Source organism: Scophthalmus maximus, chromosome 3, assembly GCF_022379125.1.
Source record: "Scophthalmus maximus strain ysfricsl-2021 chromosome 3, ASM2237912v1, whole genome shotgun sequence".
NCBI classification, from domain to species: domain Eukaryota; kingdom Metazoa; phylum Chordata; class Actinopteri; order Pleuronectiformes; family Scophthalmidae; genus Scophthalmus; species Scophthalmus maximus.
Window position 1 is genome coordinate 21,668,809 of NC_061517.1, and position 20,640 is coordinate 21,689,448.

General features: G+C 43.1%; 1 protein-coding gene across 1 annotated transcript in view; it reads right to left on the bottom strand.

The window, feature by feature from the left end:
* The window catches only part of LOC118317281 (kelch domain-containing protein 8B-like), a 133,820-nt gene that overhangs the window by 38,725 nt on the left and 74,455 nt on the right, over positions 1 to 20,640 (bottom strand). Inside the window, exons 2-3 of the mRNA XM_035645842.2 lie at positions 18,111 to 18,275; positions 9,924 to 10,148 (exon numbers count right to left, since the gene is read on the bottom strand). Coding sequence (XP_035501735.1) covers positions 9,924 to 10,148; positions 18,111 to 18,275 — 390 coding nt within the window. The remainder of the gene's footprint in view (positions 1 to 9,923; positions 10,149 to 18,110; positions 18,276 to 20,640) is intronic.

The window sequence follows — 20,640 nt, forward strand, 5'->3', positions numbered from 1 at the left end:
CACGTAAGAACTTAATTAAAAGCAAGTATATCATCAGCGATGACCGTTAGCTGGTTGCAGTGGTTAGGGGGCAGTTTCAACCACCGGCACACACAACGTCTTCTGTACATGGCTCGTGGTGGGAGAAACTTTCATTTCAGGCTGTTAAACATATGGCACTGCATGATGAACCTATTTCCTTTCCCACCTCACTCATCTCCTCCTGATATGCTCAAACACATTTGACTAAACTGGGAATCTCCGTTGAAGTGACAATCGCGGAAGCTTTTTTCACTCACACACACACACACACACACACACACACACACACACACACACACGGCTATCACCAGCACTCCCTTGGGACAACTTTATAGACTTCCTGTTACAACATGTCCTAGCCAATAATAGCCTGAACAGTAAGCTGGTGTTTTAATTACACGCTTGGACAACAGATATGAAAGTCCTATTATGTGCTGAAAAAAGCTTCATACTTGTCACAATTATAGTTGCACGCAGCACCCATCATTTGGGGGATCAGTTTAAATATTCACGGGTATAATTACCATGAAGCCATTGTTTTCATTTGCTTTCCGATGCCATGTCACGTGCTGCCGTGCTGTGAGGTGAGTGAAAACCTGACCCGTTGTGTCCCACTGCCTCTGCAATCAGCCGAACGCGCTCTGGAAGGCCACTTTTGGTGATGAAACTCATTAGCATCATTAGCATCCGTCATCAGTCGACAGAGGGGAGATGACTGAAGGAAAGTGAGCGCAGGTGTGGTGGACAGAATAAAGGCAAGTGATCAGCTTTGTATCAGCTAACAAAACGAAAAGCTTGAGCATCAACTGAGCACATCCCTGTGTAATTTTCAGTAAATCGGTGTTGACTCATGGAGAACATGCTGTGAAATGTGGATTCCGTGCAAATAACACCATGGGTGATGAAACTGTGTGTGACAATAATCTACGTGTTTCTAGGAAATAAAAAAAAGATATAAAGACATCTATTCACCAATTTTCAAAACTCATTCCCACAATTTGACCCATGTATTTTTTGCTTCTGTGTAAAATTGAGTTGCAGCCAGGAGAAATCTTCTGGTCAGCGTCATGAGCTCCGGAGAGGAAACTAAAAGGGCGAGAGTGGGAAATATCGTGCGTGTGACCAGAGCAGAGCGACGGAGAAGAACAGTGGGGCAAGAGGAAATCGTTAAAAATGAGACAAAAAGTGAGGAAAAAGCGGAGACCTTTTAAAAGGCCAGAGGCCAGGGGAGTTGGGATGGGAGGGTGAAAGTGAGAGAACAAGTAGGAGGACTGACTGTGTGAATGAATGAATTCCTCAGGAGACACTGGCAGACCTATGCTGCTCTTCAAAATTCACCCAATTACACACGTCATGGAGAGGAGTCAAATACAAGACCATCGCAAACACTGACTGACTCCTCCATGTGCATCACAACGAGCAGCACAGAGTTGCTGCATAGACGATATTCATTCATTCATTCATCGTCTACCGCTTTATCCATTTAAGGGGGCGAGAGGCGGGGTTCACCCTGGACAGGTCGCCAGCCTATCGCAGGGCCACATACAGAGACGGACAACCATTCACTCTCACATTCACACCTACGGTCAATTTGGAGTCTCCAATGAACCTAACCCCATTCTGCATGTGTTTGGACTGTGGGAGGAAGCCGGAGAACCCACGCATACACGGGGAGAACATGCAAACTCCACACAGAAAGGCCCTGGTTGAACCGGGATTCGAACCCAGAACCTGTGAGGCGAAGGTGCTAACCGCAACGCCACCGTGCAGCCCTGCATAGACGATATGTGGCGGACAATTCTTCAAATCAGTGACAGGTTCGGTGACTCTCACGCAAGCATCTTGTTGTGCTGTGATACGCATACAAAATGAACAAACACATGAAAACAAAATCTTGTTACATACCGTATTCCTTTTGCAACATCGGTCTGATGTTTACGGGTGCGTCGACCGAAAATGAGGCCGTGTGCCCTTAAAAGCATTTGTGTTATCACTTCATCATAATGCAGCACCTAGGTGCAACAGTGTTGTTGTTTTTTTGGGAAGACACTGTATCTGCCTGCCACACAGCAGTGAATCACGCTGAGCACCAGCACATCCATTAACCCTGCGTCCCGCTCTGCTTTTCGTCAGCCATGAATACTAATGCGGGGAAACATTTAAATGCAAATCACCGTGATTAAAACATTTGAGAGAGACTGTACAGAAATTAACAGGTAATGAACCTGCTCATTACTGGCAAAGGCCCAGGGTGTTATAACATCTATGAAAGAGCATAATCACAAAAAAGCTCACTTTGACACTCACAGGCATGATTGTCCATAAACTTTGCCACTAAATCAAACTAACCGCGTGGGGTTAAATCTGCTCGCAGGTTTTCTTTTCTCTCGTTCTATCTGCACTCACGGTTTCGCCAAGGGTCTCGTCGGGGAGCGGCGAGGAGTTACGAGTCGAAACTCTCAAGAGGACAATGCATATGAATATGCTGCTGTTATTGTTGTTGCTTTGATGGCTCTGCGATCGCTTGTATCTCCGCTCCTGTGATATACGCTCTGCGTGTGGATCACGGTGCTGCTGTAAAGCCTGCGTACACAGCACCAAAGCCCCAAACCCACACGCCTTCCTCAATCCCACCTTCCCTCCAGAGGGAGTGCCGGAAATGAAAGACAAAATCCCAAACAACAACAACAAAGATGCCGTGACACGTGAAATGTCAACACTCCTACATGCACAATGTGAAAGGCTTGAATTAATACATGTCAAGTTTGAATGTGTGTATCCCACATAAAGACAAGTTTTCAGTGTCAACTTTTATCTGGAGGACATCTTGGTATAAACTAAACACGTAACATGAAGCCGAGAAGCGTGAATTTGTGTTCTGGCTTCTGTAAGATCCCCAGGGTTTCCTCCCCTTCGTTGAGAAACGTACTTGATCTTTTATCAGCAACACTGTACAATCTTTGTTCATTAAACGTCTCTAACGTTTTCAACAGATTGTCGCTAGTACAATGTGAACACAAACCAGACGGAGAAATGCACCTCCGGTTCTTAAATCTCTGGATGAAATACAACATGTATTGTGGCTGTGTGTCATGACCAGAATCTATGTCCAGATAGATTTCATTTCATTTCCAGACAACGACACATATCGTTATTCATTACTTGTTACTCATACGGTTCCTCGATTCGTGGCCATGTCTTTGCAGATGAATAGTTGTAACAGCAGCTGGTATCTCCTTCCATATTTCTGATACTTTGCCATGTGTTGTGTTGCAGGAAAAAGCCTCTTGCAATGTCTGAAAATTAAATGTCTCCATTGCCCATGTTGCAACCACTAACAATCTTCTCCAGACTCTCCCAACCATGTCTTTAGAACTCCAATAACACAATTGCAGGCTTGTCGTTGACATTTTTTTGTCTCCAAGCCAAAGCCAAGATTTTACTTGATGACATCATCAAGTCTGCTGACTTCCCAAGACCAACCAAAAACATATTCACTGTCTTCACTTAGGTGTCTTCCTTGTGACTGGCAAATTAACATTGTTTGATTTTATAACTATTTTAATCATTTATTTTGTCTTCAAAATGTAACATTTTAGTGTCAAACTTAGTGCCTCATTACAGTCTTTGGAAGCACGTAGTCAAGGTGCAATATATATTTATATATATATATATATATATATATATATATATATATATATATATATATATATATATATATATATATATATATATAAATATATATGTATATATATATATATACAGTAACATGCAGCGCAATAATGTTGTGTTCACACCATAACCAATCACATCCAAAGCTGTACTCATTTTGTCTGCTCTCCAGTCTGGGCTCTCTTTCAGAGCCAAGGTGCAGATGAGGCCTTAAAGCTGGAAAAAATGAAAGGCCATTATCAATAAAAGCCAAGCACGTTAAACCTGACTGAGGGGATTCACAGAGGCTAAGGGATAAATCAAATAGTATATCCAAGCTGACAGACCCAGGGAGGTGTGAAAGGATGCATTGTGCTAAATGCTAAGTCTAGCATGATAGACAGTGAAAATGCTGGCACACTGACGTATAAGTACAATGTTTACCAAATTGCCTATTATAGTTTAGGAAATGGGGGGATTACAGGAATGTCATTGGTTTCACAGGTGTTTGGTGGATACATTTCACCAGATGGTGGCAGTAGAGGAAAAGTCTGGGGATCCAAAGCTATTAGGACTCATCCTCTGGGGACCATGAATGTGGAGATACTTGGACGGAAGTGGTCGACCAGCATTCAAACGGAACTCGTGGTTCATGACATGGCTATATGTAAATACAGTGTGCAAAGTTAGGTCCTGAGAGCACCGCTGCTAAGCAATGGTAAAATGGACGCTAACTGTTGGCATCTACAAGCCAAAGATGCTAAAAATGTAGCACGCTAGCAGTCGAGTAGTGTAATGCCGTAAATGTAAAGGGTAAAGATAAGGCCATTGGTACCAACATTTTTCTCAGATATATTAGAAATATTACAAAGAAAAGAAGCCCTTTCAGCTAATATGATATATTAGTTGATCATCAAATAAAATAAATATTATCAGTTGCCTCAGAAAACATCTGCAAAAAGCTTTCAGAAAATTGTGAGGTCCAAGGTTGTGAATATCATAATAGGGGGGTGTTCATATAGACTCAGTACATTTAAAATGTATATACAAATGTAATGTTATGTAAGAATTAAAATCAAATAAGCGACCTGTCATGTTCCAACAATGGCAACAATTTAATCTGGCTTTGTGCTATGCAATACTTTGGGTTTGAATGTGTAATCTTGGAGGCATGGAGAGCAGAGTCTGAAAAATAGAACATGATCTTCTCGACAACGTCACCTTTTCATCATAAGAATGACCCCTGTGGGGCTTCAGAGAGACTCGCCCACATTTGCATTCGGTTAGAAAATGTCTTAACTCCCACAATCCTTTGGGGAGGTGATTCACTTGTCCCGCAGAAAATGAATTGGATCAAGATTCACATTATTCCACGTCGGCGGAGGGACAGGTACAGGAGCAGTTCCAGTCCACTGGTGCACTGCAATCTTGGTGCCAAGTGTGACAGTGTTTTGCCACCACTTGCCTGCTTTGAGCAGGTCAACACCCATCATCTGTGATATGTTCTTCACCTGAACTTAACAAGACAAAACCACAAACTCTCTTAACAACTGACAGATCACACAGAAGTAAAGCAAATAATGACAGCTCCTTACCAGTGTGTTTGAAGCAGAAGAAAGCATCCACTGTCAATGGCAATGATTGACACCCACTATAATATATGATTATAAGTGTTCTTTCAGATCCTAACCCTTTGGTGGACCACTGGCATCTATGGTGCCATCTGGCCACAAAATGACCCAAAGAGTGTAGTTCATCCTGTGGCTCTTGATTCACTAAAGTTAAGTTAGTCAATAAATAAGAATAAGTGCTCACAGATTTGTCAATGCTCAAATGTATCACCAGATGCACCCCTGTTAAACAAGCATAGAACCCCGGTCACCAATCAAATGATCTTTCGTCTGCTTAGTGTCCAAAACCTCTGCCGGAGTCAGTCACTTTCTTTTCGTGCTTCCCTGGTCTTTCTTCAAGTCCAAATTCAGTTGTCTTTTCTTTCTGCAACTCTTAACCGTCACCCAAGCAGAACTAAATCACGACTCATTCCACAGAGCTTTGAGTACTGGCCATATATCTGTCTATAGGGCTATGACTCACCGCGCTTTCAGGGAGGGTAAGTTGAGACACTGCCTCACTGAATCTAACATTATTCAGACTCTGGGAGACAGAAACAATTCAGTGTATGAAGCTTGGTTAGAAGAAAGATACACTGAGTGTAGACAATGTGTCAGTCGTGTATGTTAAAACAGACAGCTACTGTTTTTCCATTCATACATCATCCGTACTTGACTTTCATTTTGAATCGTGAGCTCACACACAGTATTTTGCCACAAAGCCCACACACTAGAAACATGTGTAGGCCCGCTGGGAAAATGATCTTACCGGTTGTTACTCATGTTCGTAATTATACCATCCGTGTTTTTGAATCGAACCAAACGAGTGAAATCAGTGCTCCCAAAATGTCCAACTCCAGGTAAGAATGACAACAGGCTCTTAACTGCTCATTGTGCTCATGAAAATTAAAAGAAATTTTAAAGAACAGAAAAGGGATTAAAAAGCCAATGTGGGTGACTGGAAAATGCCCGAGATGAGAACAACATTACAGCCTCCCATACTATTTTATTATGATATCATGATGTTTCTGATGAGCTCTCAGGATATATATTGGATTGCAGATTACTCTGTATGAGAACCTTTTTTTCCAATACCGCTGCTTTGTGTCAACAGCTGTTCACACCGCCAATGTTTAAACCTTCCAACATCACACTTGAGCATCAGTGTTGACTTATGCTTTACCCAACAGCCTTAAAACCAGAATAATACCCTCAAATTTGCTTAAGAGCCACGGCATCAATGTGGATATGATAATCCTTCATCTGTCTCGAAAGATCTTACTCTCATAAAAAAATATCTGTAATATCAGTTATCTGCTTCTTGTTAATCGTAGACATAATCACAGCCCAGATTTATGAGGGAGGCACACTGCTCTGTTCCCATGGCGCTTTAAATGGGATTCCGAGCCGATGTAATAGTGTGGGCTAATCAGAACTCAAATCATCCTGTTCTCCAGGTAGAAATTCAGACACTGCAGCAAAATGTAGCCATTAAATAGAAGTTATAAATATCACACACAAATCACCCGCAGGTTTAAAGCACCTGTATGCCGTTTATCTTCACCTGAATCAGAGGACACATTATCACCAACATTTGTTCAGTTGAATTTACCCATCTAAATTTCACTCGAGCCATGACTTGTCAGTGATGAGAGCAACTGTTTGTTTCTTCCCTCCGGTAAGAGATGCGGTGCGGCTAAAAGGACCTCCTCTGTCAGCATCACCATCAGCTTTAATGCGACCCGACTCGACTAACGCATAATCTTCCTATATTTGGGCTGGATTACGAGCACAGAAGACATCATGTTCTCACTCCATTCACAGTGCTCCAGGGTCGGGACCGCACACACACGGAGACAACCAAACCCCCCTTTTTTTTTACGAGGCAGCTTCTCTTCCTCTCATGCATCCAAATTAATCAAACTCAGAGCAAATATATAAATTCCATTTTTGATAAATTTTTGATGAATCACACACCCTTAATTGTATTGTGAAACATATTTTGTCGCTTCAGAATTAAAGTGATGCACTCTTTGGCTGCCAAGGTGTAGTCGTTAGCACTTTGGCCTCACAGCAAGAAGGCTCTAAGTTCGAATCTGAGTTCAAACCAACCAGGGCCTTTCTGTGTGGAGTTTGCATGTTCTCCCCGTGTATGCGTGGGTTCTCTCCGGGTTCTCCGGCTTCCTCCCACAGTCCAAAGACATGCAGAATGGGGTCTGGTAAATTGAAGACTCTAAATTGACCGTGAATGTGAGAGTGAATGGTTGTTTGTCTCTGTATGTGGGGATGCGACCTGTCCAGGGTGAACCCTGGCTCTCTAACCCAATGTTAGCTGGGATTGGCTCCAGCCCCCCCGCGACCCTTAAATGGATAAAGCGGTAGACGATGGATGGATGGATGGATGGATGGATGGATGGACTCTGTCTCTTTGCAGTGTCTGTAAATTCTAGGGATCAATCTCACCCATTGGTCAGTGCTACCAGAGACAGGCAGAGAATAAGCAACGACAGTGAGACTCCGACCGCACAAATCAAGCTGTAAAATGAATGGGATTACTTCAATTTGTAGGGTAATAGAAACCCCTGTATGATGTTATACTAATGAAAAAATTAATAATCATAACTTGACATGTGGCGGTCAGAAACAAAACTCATATTAAGCCTCTGTCACGCCCTTTGCTCCTGCCCCTAATCTGTGTGTGCTCTGGTTACAGGAGTAAGATCCCACTGCCGAACATCTCCAATCACCTGCACTGTAGAACACCGGGCTTCAACATCCACCACGCCGCTGGATCGTTGACTCAGCTACACAGTAAATCACGTTCCAGCTTTTGAAGCTTTTTTGCTTCCTATTTGATGCCTATTTACTTCTGCCTCTGCCTCCGTGTTCTGCACTTGTGGCCTTATAATACCCTCATAACTTCATAGTGTCACTAAAACACCGAACAAGACAACCTCCAAAATGAGGCATTACGGGGACTACTGACTGTAATGAAATAACTGACAAAAATTGTAATCCTTTGCACTTATTGTTACTGACAGTGATTGTATTAACGTGATATGTTTAACTTATTACTCTTGTCTTCTGCCACTGTCACTATAGCTGGTGTTTTCACTGGACTCACTCTCCGCTCTGCAGAATGACTGCCGCTGCTTCCACCTGCAGCATTAAATTCATTGAAGGGGCAGTAAGCGATTCTAAAGCGATACACTTTTTTGCAAATATTTCCTCATCGTCCGTTATCTGTGGTTTTTGTGTGTGCAGAGGAAAAAGTTAAGCGTTTTCGGCTCAGCCCAGGCTCTGTAAATCAAAAACCCAGAAAATGGTGCGGACCGCACCACACAACACTGCGAGTGCAGTTTGTAAACATCACTTGTTGACACCTTAAGAGACGCGCTAGCGGTAGGCGCTGCAACAGGGTTTTGGCCAACTGGTTAGTGCGTCGGACTCCCGAAGGCAGCCGGTTCTTGGCACGGCTAGAGCAGTAAAATCTCAGCAACAACAAAAAGAGAAACAAGCTTTCTCCGAAATCACTTCCTGACCCTTTAAGTAGTTTCTCTTCTGTTTTTCACCTCGTTTACTTCCATTTTTCCCCATCATCTCTGGGTTGTTATTAAATTCAAGAAACATGTGAAGTGAGTTAGCAGTAGTCAGTTACTAGCAGGGTCAGTTCTAACATCAGGGTTGCCACCTTTCCCTTAAAAAACGGAATTGTCCTGTATATGACAATTAAATGTCATATCAATATCGGATGTGATTTGTTCTGTACATTCATCCCACACACATTACACGAAGATCCGCCCTACTCTGCCTGTGATTGGTGTAATGGAAAATTGATGCTAGTTGAAGCTGACTCAAGAAAACGGACAGGTGCTTTACACCTGCGAGTGATTTGTGTGTGATATTTATAACTTCTATTTAACGGCTACATTTTGCTGCAGTGTGAAGGTCTCTGTGGTGTATTTATCTCTCTTAGAATGATGTGTCGTTGGTTCGATTGGTTAGCTTTAGACGGAGAGCCAATCAGAGGCAGAGTAGGGCGGGTCTTCTTCGCAGAATGCAAGGGGGGAAATGTCAGCTCCAAACACTCTTCCACCAGCGAAGCAAAAGTGTTTAAGGAAATACAAACCAGGGTGGGAAGAATTAAAACACTTGGACAGTGTTGGTGAAAATGATTACAAAGCCAACTGCAAGGTCTGTCGACGCACGGTGGCCCGGTAGACATAAGCAACATGCCTCCGGAGAACAACATAATTCAACTTTCAGAAGATGAATGTGACTGTATCCCTGGTCCACTGCTCCACACAGAAAAGAAAGAAAAACTTTCTGATGAACCAACGACTGTTTGTGAGAGAGGGTTTTAAGGAAGGAGGAATGTTTTGCAGTTTCATTCAATTTCAGTAATTGATAAATTATTTCATATAATTATTTTTTTCTAATAATAATTTCTAATAATTAATAATTTCTTTAAGTATGCATCAAAATGCTTTAATTCAAATGTTTTAAGTTAAGATTTACAACCCCTGAGGAACACGGGCGTCCTTTATTATTATGCATAGGTGGCATCCCTAGCTAACATGATGAGACAGTGGTCCTGCCATATAAGTTCTAATATTACCACTTAAATTGTATATATCTTACCTTGATCCAGGTCATACTCCTCCATGGTGCTGACAAAGTGAGGTCTGGAGTAGAAGTTGTGCGGCCCCGGCTGCTGGAGGCCCCCCAGGCTGAAGAGGCTGCGGTCGTTCGTGGTGCAGCAGGAAAAGGCCCTCCTGCTCGGGATGCAGGGGTAGCGTGTCCAGCTCTTCATCTCCAGGTCGAACGCCTCCAACGCCGTCACCGGCATCTTTCCCTGACGACCGCCTGGGGGGAGAAGAGGCGAACATGGACGTATAATAGTTTGCTTGCACATAATCTCACACATGGAATACATTTCCAGAAATACTGCCATGTACATGAATAAAGCCAAGACTCGCAAAAACACATTTATTTACTGACATTGTTCGTCCTTGTATTTCCATTTCCTGCCTCTTTTCATTGCTTTTTAATCCCCCGCTCCTGTCACAAAGTTTCCGTGGCATTTGCGCTGAAGTCTGGCAAGCATGCCAAACCAGCGCTGGGAACACATTTCAATTTGAATTGACAATGGAGCACAGCTGCAGTGTGCTCCCCTAGGACGCCCAAAGTTGTTTACTTTCACAACGCATAACTTAACCTTGCAAAACACAAGTACAAGGGCAAAGGCAGAGTGGTGTTCAACGTGCACCGGGCAGTAAGGATGCAAATGATGGAGAAAGAGAGGATGGGCTGAGCACAGTACTGGACCATGTGAGGTGGGTGCTGAGGGTGAAACAGAGGACAAAGACAGGGGAGGAAGGATACGTGAGGGAGAAGGGGGGTGGAGAGTGGGGGGTAACAAGGGCGAAACATAGAAACGCAAAAATGGGATGGAGAGTGAATGGCAGAGAAATTGTGTAAAGGTAATAGAGGGAAGAGAGGAGAATGTGGAGGAGTGGGAGAAGAAAGTGGACAAGGGTCAGCTGGAGTGGGCAGCGTGGCACGGAGATCGATAGCAACAGCGAGACAAAGAGTCAAAGTGAGTGGGAAGCGTCAGAGTCAGAGAGAGAGAGAGAGAGAGAGAGAGAGAGAGAGAGAGAGAGAAGGACGGTTGGAGCTACGGGAGCCATTGATCACAGAAGAATATACAGTACTGTGTATGAATTTTTTGGTTTTTGTAAAATTGGATTATCCGTATTCAGATTGAGTGTTACTGCAATACCCCATAGCTAGAGACAGATTTGTTTTACAGTATTATAAAATAAAGAAGCTGTGATGTTTGTGTACCAGACGGATCGGAAATGGAACCTCGAGGCATTTGTACCTGTGCAAATAACCAAACATGCGGTACATGTTGTGTGGCTCTGGCTCACTCCGTATGTTTTGGATAAGGATGATGGTTGTTTGAAAAAAAAAGCCACAGGAAAAAACTGTTGTTTATTCTGTTCTTGTTTTGTGTTTTTACAGCATTTAATGAACACCATGAGCTCTATTTGTGTGTGGTGTACATGCGATTACTGATCAGACATGTCTGTAACAACAGCAGGACAGAGGGGACTGAAAGCGTGCAGAACGTCGGAGGGATTTAGAAAAGAGCCTTGGTCAGTTTTTATGGATTTATATGGACCAAAGCGAGACACGATAATGCGCCACCATGCAGGCAGTCTTTCTCATAGCTCCTTGCAGTTTTGAGGCTGCATTTCTGCAGCCGAAGATGGGGCTTTGGTCATAATTAGGAGTACAGACAGATGCCAATCCATCACACATTATCATCGGGGAGGAGTCAAATCGGTCCCAAACAATTCAGACGTATAGTAACAAGCCCAAACACACGGCCACAGTCATAAAGAGACATCTGCAGCAACGAACAGTGAGTCCCACAACAGGGCCGAGGAGAATCTGTGCTTTTTCTTTTTGTTTAATGCTGTTTGTATGGAATGAAACGATCATGGATAATGATGAAGAAGCGATTTGTGAAAAAGCCAGGGGGGGTCGACTCTATCATGTGTCATGGGGTAGCTTCAAACACCCGACCTCCGGCATGGGAGGCCTGTGAGCGACGGTAGCACGTTACCGTGTCCGCAAGGGAGGTTTACACACACTACACTGCACGCATTCCACTGGCTGGACCAACATTACACATGCACGACAAAACTAAACATAAAAGAATTGAATCAACCTTCGAAATATTCCTGCTTGGTGACATTCTGAAAAGTCGTGCATTGATCCATCGTTCGGTATATTGACCAAAATGTCTCAGGAACACGAGCTCTGACCTCGGCTGGTCCATTCCAGATTGTAGACTGTTCAGGTTACAGCGCTTAACTGAGTCTATAATTTCTATTTTAGATATTTAGATGGTTTGTTGGTGAAGAAGCATTGATCACTTTGAGTAGGGGATACATTTCGTACCCACCAGAGATAAAAAAAAAAAAAGAATTCAGCAGAGCCGGAGATGAAATTGCACCCTGTATATAAGGATGATTGATACTGTAGTGGCAGAATGAGTCCTGATTGTAAGCAATGTGAACAATATCCTGTTGGCGCTAAACATAATCATGCTGGCGCCGATGTGTCCTTGCTGTGACCAGTATCTTGTTGAAGCTGTTGAATATAATGAAAAAAACATGACCAATGTCATGTTGAAGATATCTAGTATCATGACGCGGATGTGTACGTCTGTGGACATCTCACGCTGCCTGTTTCATAGATAGTGGGTACAAAAGAACTGTACACCCATATGCACTCTGAATCGCCTTTGTTTTGTGCCGTGAACCACATCTCGAAAATAAGCGTCTCCCACTGAAACTGATCATCGGCCTCCCAGACTTGTCGTTCTGCAAACCTCCTAAAAAAAGGACAAAATCCTTACATAATTGGCGTCACGAACCGAGCCTTGAAGAGGGACCGGAGATGATCTAATGCGTCTTCACGCCAGGGGACAACCACGCTGATGGCCTAGGTAAGAGATACTTGTTCTCATTTAAGCGGGGTCTCGTCTGGATGTGGATGCAGTCGGTGTTCTCTGACCTTTCAAAACTAATCTGTAGCGGAGAGGAGGGGGCTCATGAGTGCTTTTTGTTTGTGAACACTGCGGTACCTCTGCGCCTGGAGGAATGTGCGACCGTGGTTAGTGAACTGGAGGAGTCGGAAGATTGTGTTATAGGCTAATGGTTTTGTGACGGCAGGGGTGTTGTCGTTCGTTGATACTAGGCTCTGGTCTTCGGGTGCTTTCTTTCATGAGCGCTGATCGAAAAACAAACCTGGAGACTAACAGCTGGGTCTATTAATATATATGTGAATACATTTCACTAGACAAAGAGAATTGTTTCTATGGAAGTGCTGTTTCGACTAAAGAAACCTGGCAAGGATTTGATTGTCTGAAAAAAAACAAAAAAACACAATCTCTAGGGGCAAGAAATAATGTATACTTTATATATACATTCATAACTAGGTAGATACCGTTTGAAGCCGCGTTGGACTTTTGCAAAGTATGATATGAACTACTGTTATAGTCCGCTATATGTATACAGCTGACCAGTGCATTTTGACACACTGCACATTTTAAAATCACACAGTAATTTTTTATGAGCCCCACCTGAAATAAAAGGGGGGACTTTGAACTGATATATTGTACACTTGACATAAAGGAGAAAAAAAGTGAGTTGAAAACGCACACTTTCTTCAGGCCCTTTTAATTCCACAGGAGCCTTATCTGGGAGAGGTAAGGAGAACCCAGTAATGATTAATAATTCCTTGTATGACTTTACAGCAATTTTCCCCCCCATAAATGCACCTTATACCCTGCATTATGCATTATTAAAAAAAAGTGTGTGTGTGTGTGAGTGTATTTATACGCATGTCCTTATTGTGTCACAGAAGAACTCTTGATCATCCTTGACTTGCCGACAGTCTCTATTCAAAGATGTATGAAGCCTGATGAGCTACAACATTTCAACGTTGACCATAAATTTAAATCAAAAGGGGCAACCACACACACACACACACACACACACAAACACCACACACCACATACATAATGTGATAACACTCCCTTGGATGTGTGTGTGTGTGTGTGTGTGTGTACTTGTGGGTGCACTGTAGCTCAGACATCCCTCTCTGTGCCGTGCACTTGTCACATCTTTTCGCTCCAGCCACACCAAGATAATTGCTGTCTCGCGGGTCTGCGGAGAAGTTACGGATGCTTTATTCTGCTCTTTTTTTAGGCATCATCTCATCATATTACAGCTGATTTTGTCATTGTTTTAGAGAGGAGGTCTATCTGCTCTCCCACTTGCTTCACTGAGTGACTTCAGAGGTCGCACACTTTTTAAAAATGGTCTTTGTGGTGTCACAGTCCGTGAGAATTTCATTTCATGTTTAGGAGCAGCCCGGAAGACAAGAGTAAAACAACAAAAGGTTTTATCCAGGGTGCTCCAAATCAAAGGTTTTAACGTGTCTGTATGGTTCACTCAAAGGAATAGTTTCACATTCTGAGAAACATACCTTCACTTCCTGGCATTCACTCTCATATGTGCGAGTTTGGCATACAGTGAGTCTTCGGCCAACTGTCTCCACTGTCTCCTCTGGTTTCTTGGCAGCTGCTCAGAATCAATCTTCTCAGTCTATTCTCATCTGAAAGTGAATACGCTTCCCAAAATGACAAACCTTTGCATTAGGCTGACAGAAATGAAGGAAACATTCGCCTAAACTAGCTAGCTAATTTAACAACTTGTTCAATACATTTTTAGTCTCCTTAAGGCCGGTCCAGGGACAGTTGCTGAGATTATGGAAAATTGTAATATGAATTTATAATTTATTCATTTGTTTAGCAAAACGTTTTGGAGACAGTTGATTAACGAGACTTTGGTATGTTAACACCATTAAAATGTTAAAGGCAAGTATTTGCATAAAAATGACAGCAGGCCTTCAAATGCAACTCTGTTGAAAGTTCAAAGAGAGCTGTGTAAATGTTAGGGCGACATTACCACCCAGGTCATGAGACAGTGTCCTGACACACAGCTTGTGCATGTTGATTCTTCCAAAATGTCACTGTTGTCTTCAGTATGGTTGGATTTAATGGCCACTCCATTGAAGGCAGGCCTCTAAATGTTAAAACACTGTTAAAGTGCAGGACATATTGTGTCTTCATATACATTTATTAGTCCAAAGTTCATCCGCTTCTAAGGTAAGCTGCTGAAAGTCAGTGTGCTGTCCACACTGTAAGACACGTTTTGTTCCCAGACTGTTGTCACGTTGATGTGAGGGTGAGCCAAAACCTCAGGACTGATGTCAGACTATCCAAGACATATTCCAGAAATAAACGATTGTGATATGACAAGCTGGAAAGAGAGCTGTGGTTTGTATTATGATAACATTGAATTTGAGCTTGATTCAAATACTGTGTAAAGAATGATTATATCAAATAATAATTTAAATCAATATTACTACAGAAGCAAACTGTGGCCAAACCATGGGTTTAGAGAGTCGTTGGATTAATCGTTCATGGATAATTTCCTCTTTTCATATGAAAATATTGATTAGATCAGCTTTGCTGGAAAAAAGAATACAAATGAAAGGGATTCACTGAAAATGTGATTTAAATACTTAACAGTAACTATAATAAAAGTACAGTTTAGTGTTCAAAGTAAAATTAAATGTATCGGAGGGGACATGGATATCCCGCGCATGTTATATATAGAATACTACAATATGAATACACTATATATACTGCAGTATATTTGTCCCGCCACAGCTCTATAGCTTATGTGCATTCGCTTTATTACAGAGCTGTGTGCAGCGCTCTCTGCACTCTCACTGTCACTCTCCCCGTCTCTCTCTCACAGTCAGACTGACCATCAGCAGCGCCGGGGAAAACTGGTGGTCGTTAAAACATCCATTAACTTTTTACCATCCTCGGCAGACAGGCAGGATTCCGCAGACAGCATTCAGTTCACACAATAATCGTACACTTCTCAGCAGCAGGCGGACCTCAGCTTGACACCAGCCCTGTTCTAAGTGTACCGTGCGCGTGTGTTAAGACTCATCGGCTCCAAAAATTAATCATCTGGGGATGACACACACACACACACACACACACACACACACTAACTTGTGAATTGTGAGATTAACCTACTGCAGCACAAAACTAAAATGTAGTTGCAGTAAAGTAAAGTTAAGTAGCATCAAAAGAGATACTGAAATACTTAAGTAACAAACTGTACAACTGCCCCAAACAGTGTATTCGAATAGAATTCTCAAGTACATATTCAAGGGTGGTAATGCAGACAGTGGGTTGTCATACTGAAAAAAGTTTCCTCAGCATGTTCCGCTCTCAAGGCCGCTCAAGCGTCAGTGATTTCCATCATTAAAAGGGTCATTCTGTTCCTCCGCTTGAGCTGGAGCGTGTGAATAAAAAATGCTGGAAATGACCAGCTATAACCCTCCTCTCAGGAGGCTGAATGTGGACTGTGTTGTTGCTTGCACCGCGTAGTGAAATGGATTCATCTCTCTGCAAAAAGCTGAAATGATTGTAAAATGAAAATGACTGGATGACGATCCCGCTCTGACGCAGGATCCGCATTGAACACACACCCATTTCATCCTTTCTTTCTTTCTTTCTCCAGCTCTGTCCTTCTGATATCTGAATAGTGTATTAAGACTGTGTCCTTCTGATCAATGCTGGACTAAGACTTTGAGACCCTGCTGACCTGGGAGACACTAGTTATCCTTCCTCTCAGTTCCTCTTATAGCTCAAACCACCAGGCAGATAAAGTCACATAGCCAAGAGGCTGATGGGGAGAACACAACCGTGCGAGACAGACTGGACAAACCTGTGTACGGACAGGAGACAAATGAACTGCTACTTCCTCTTTGTTGTGCGTCGGAGCAGCCCGGCGGTTCAAAATGGTCCCGCAACACAAAAGGCCTGTGAATTGAGTCTCTTGAGACATTCACCTGCTGACAATGTCCGAGACCAAGTGACCAAATATGTCCCACCTCACTCTTCACACTCCTTTACCTGGACTCTGGGGTGATATCGGCGAGACTGTGGGTCAGTGTGCATGAGAGAAGGGGCGGATGTCAGTGGTCGAATAGAACAGTGATTCTAAAAGCTGCTGCTAGGTTTATTCATTTTCTCTTGAAGTGCGGTGACAACATCTCAGGCCTGGTTTGCTGCATTGACACAAAGAACTTCACGTCATTTGAGTTTCTAGATACACAGCGGTCCGACACATGGAGTGTCAAAGCAAACACTGGAGATAACTGTCACTATAAATAGAGATCAAATAAATGCTGATGTTACTTCGCCGTCAGCAAGACTTCAATCAGACCGCCCATTAAAAAGCTATTTGGCTTATGGTTCTTTGTGAATAGGAAAAGCTAGTTTTCCCTGACGCGGGTGCCTCATCTGCAAACAGAAGAAAAAACCCAAAACAACAACATTTAGCATTGCTGCAATAAGTCATCCTGACAATATATAATGAAGTTTAAAGCCACGCTATCTGCACTAAGAGCTAAACGAGACTGTGGATTTATGTTATTTGGTTTGATGGTATATGAACAGAAACCAAAGTGTTGCAGAAAAGATTTTGACCTGATGATGATATTGTTACAGTTTATCCTGAGGGGAACGTGAATATCCGTACCGGATGTCACAGCAATCCATCAACAGTAATTGCTATTGATGCATTCCACTCAGTAAATGAATGTGAAACTTCACGGTTGCTCTAGAAGAAATGCTTGGGATCGCCAAGGTCAGTGCGGTTTATCATCTGGGAGCCATGAATGGCTGAAAATGTGGTGCCATCCCAACAAGTATATGTTGAGATCAAATTTAGCTGGATGAGTGAACATTTTGACCTGCTGGTGGCGCTATATGAAAAGCCAGGGCATCGCCAGACTCGTTTGGATTGATCATCTTATGACCATGAATGGTGTGTGCCAAATTACACTGCATGTAATATATCTATCTATCTATCTATCTGACAGAGATATTTCTGTTATGACCAAAGTGGTGGCTCAAAACTACTATTTAAGCTAATTTGACTTGAAAACCCAAACAACTACATTTAACTGATTGTTTTCTCTGCACTGTATTTTTATTACCATTTCACATGTCAAATATTATAATTTATTGTCTCATGACAATAGTTAGAGAAGCATTGGTTCATTTAAAAGAGTGAAAAAGTGGTGAAAGTGGTGAAAGTGAGACGTAAAAAGATAAAAAAAAAGAGAGAAATGAGATGTTGAGATCTGGTGTCCTACCCAACATGAAGATTTTGTTTCCTGTCACGAAGGGTGTGGCTCCATACCGCGGCGTGGGCATGGAGGTCAGCGGCAGCCACTGGTCCTTCTCTGGCTCATAAACCCTCACCAGGGCCTGTGGTGTGGTGTCTGCTCCCATACCCCCAAACGCATATACCTTCCCATCTGCAGAGAGACACACAAGGCAGAATAGATAGATATTTTCTCTGAGGGCTGTTTTCAGGTTAATATGAGGTGAATAGGGGGAAAATGCTGCAAACGCCTTTTCAAACAGCCTGAGCAAAAGAGATGCATCACCGTGCCCTTTAGTCCTGCCATTTCTGCCATGTCCACTATTAGCCTCATCTGGTTACAGTCATCCAAACAATCTGCACTATTTATGCCCTGGTCTGACAAAACTTCCCACATGACCAACGAATGACTTTTCCACAAGGACACAAACATCCCCGACTACCGCAGTGTCACAGACGCACAACAGAGAGGAAAGAGAGAAAAGTGCTGAGCGAGCAAGCCGAGTGCTCCTGCTGACATACTGCAGGATCACTGCACCGAGAGGAGAGCAGAGGAGAGGAGAGGAGCGGAGGGGTGAGGAGAGGAGGGGTGAGGAGAGGAGGGGAGTGTTATAGATTACCAGCTCATCAGCACTTTGAAAGTTGTGACAACTTAAATCGGAAGGAGCAAGGAAGAGGGAGAAGCTTAGCGACGTGGAGGGCCAGGGTGAGCGTCTCCGTCTCCCCAGACAGAGGATGGATCTGCGGAGCTGTGACTTAAACTGTGAAGGATAAAGCAATAATAAATCTGTCACTGGCAATGCCGCTCAACGCGAGTGCGACTGGCACACAGACAGTTCAGCATTACGACTGAATGAATCCCATTTTACTGTTGAACATCAAATAAATTACGCAGCGCGGACACTGTCATCATGCAACACTCGTCGCGACGCACACGTTGGTGGGCGGGGCCGAGAATGTGAAGTGTGTAGTGTGTTTGTGTGTGTGTGTGTGTGTGTGTTCAGAGGATGGTAGGGAGCTCAGTGGGTTGAGCACGGTGGCACTTACCGCAGTGTAAGCATGATTGCTGCTGAGTTTTCTATAAGTAGAAGCCTGATCACTATTCTCTAATCTGTTTTAACTGGTTTTAAGAGGAGTACGAGTTAACAGCTCTGTTAAGCTGAACATCTTATTCTAATAGAGAAAGTGCTGGACACATTGAAATTTTGACCTGATGATGGTGCGAGCTGAAAAGACTGTTCACGTTCAAATCGTTTGGTAATCCATAAAACAGGTCAATATTTGACTCCATGCCTCAAATGTCAACTTGCTCGTGGTGCTGGCGGAATGATCAGGGGGAAAACCTTCTTTCTTTATTTTCTGAAAGGTTAGGTCAGACACTTCAGTTTCAGAAAAGAAAAGCACAAACTTGTTTTAACTTGCTCAGTTTAACTTGATGGGTACCACCAGAGCACACGGGGAGATGCTGATTCATGAGGTTTGACCATCAGCATAAGTGCTGGCTCTGAATTGTGACGGTTGGTGACGTGGCTGCCCCAGCTGCTTGTACATTCTAACTAATGGCATCCCATACACTAAACGACTTTGAGGAGACACTGAAAAGACTTAAAGGGATAGTTCAGTGATTTTGAAGTGGGTTGTATGAGTTACTTATGCATAGTTAATATGTTACCTTATGGCGATAGCGATCAGTGATGTCATTTTACGGAGTTTGGAGGAGAAGTGGATGAAGCGAAAGTCTGAGTCCCAGTGTTGCAGAGGGGACCACCGAAAAATGTCTTTTTCGCCATATTTTTAAATGCTTACCTAAAAAAAATATATCCGTTCACTTGTACGCTAAAGGATGGATTTTTGCTGTTTAAGTTTGCACTTTTTTTTTCAAGCGTACTTCGGCCATGTAATATTTCGCAGACTCGTGATGGTGCAGAGAATCAGCGTATCACTCCACAAATCAGCAGTTGGCGCAGTAATACATGGCAGAAGTATGCTTGAAAAAAAAGTGCAAACTTAAACTGCTGTCTGGCAGCAAACTGAAGCAGTTACAAATAATACATCCTTTAGCGTACAATTGAACAGATATATTTTTTTAAGGTATGCATTTAAAAATGTTGTGAAAAATACTTTTTTCGGTGGACCTCTCTGCAACAGTGGGACTCAGACTTTCGCTACTTCCACTTCTCCAGACGCTGCTCCTGGAGTAAGTTTACAACAAGATAAATTGTTAAAGAAACAGCAGCTTTTAGCCACAGGTGCCCTGTGCAATGGTTTGTGCAGAAAAAAAAGCCAACAAGAAACAGAGAAGACACCGCAGAATGTTGAGACGACAGGAATACATGCTGCCACATCGCATGGAGACTCAGACGAAGCCTCGAACGGCACGATTTCGAAACAACCTGGTTGCGCTGTCCCCATTCACGCAGCCAGGTAGCCTTGAAACCGCAGTGTTCAAGGCTTCATTGGAGTCTCGATGCAATGTCGCAGCATGTATTCCGCTACACGCTTTTCTGCTTCCTGTTTGG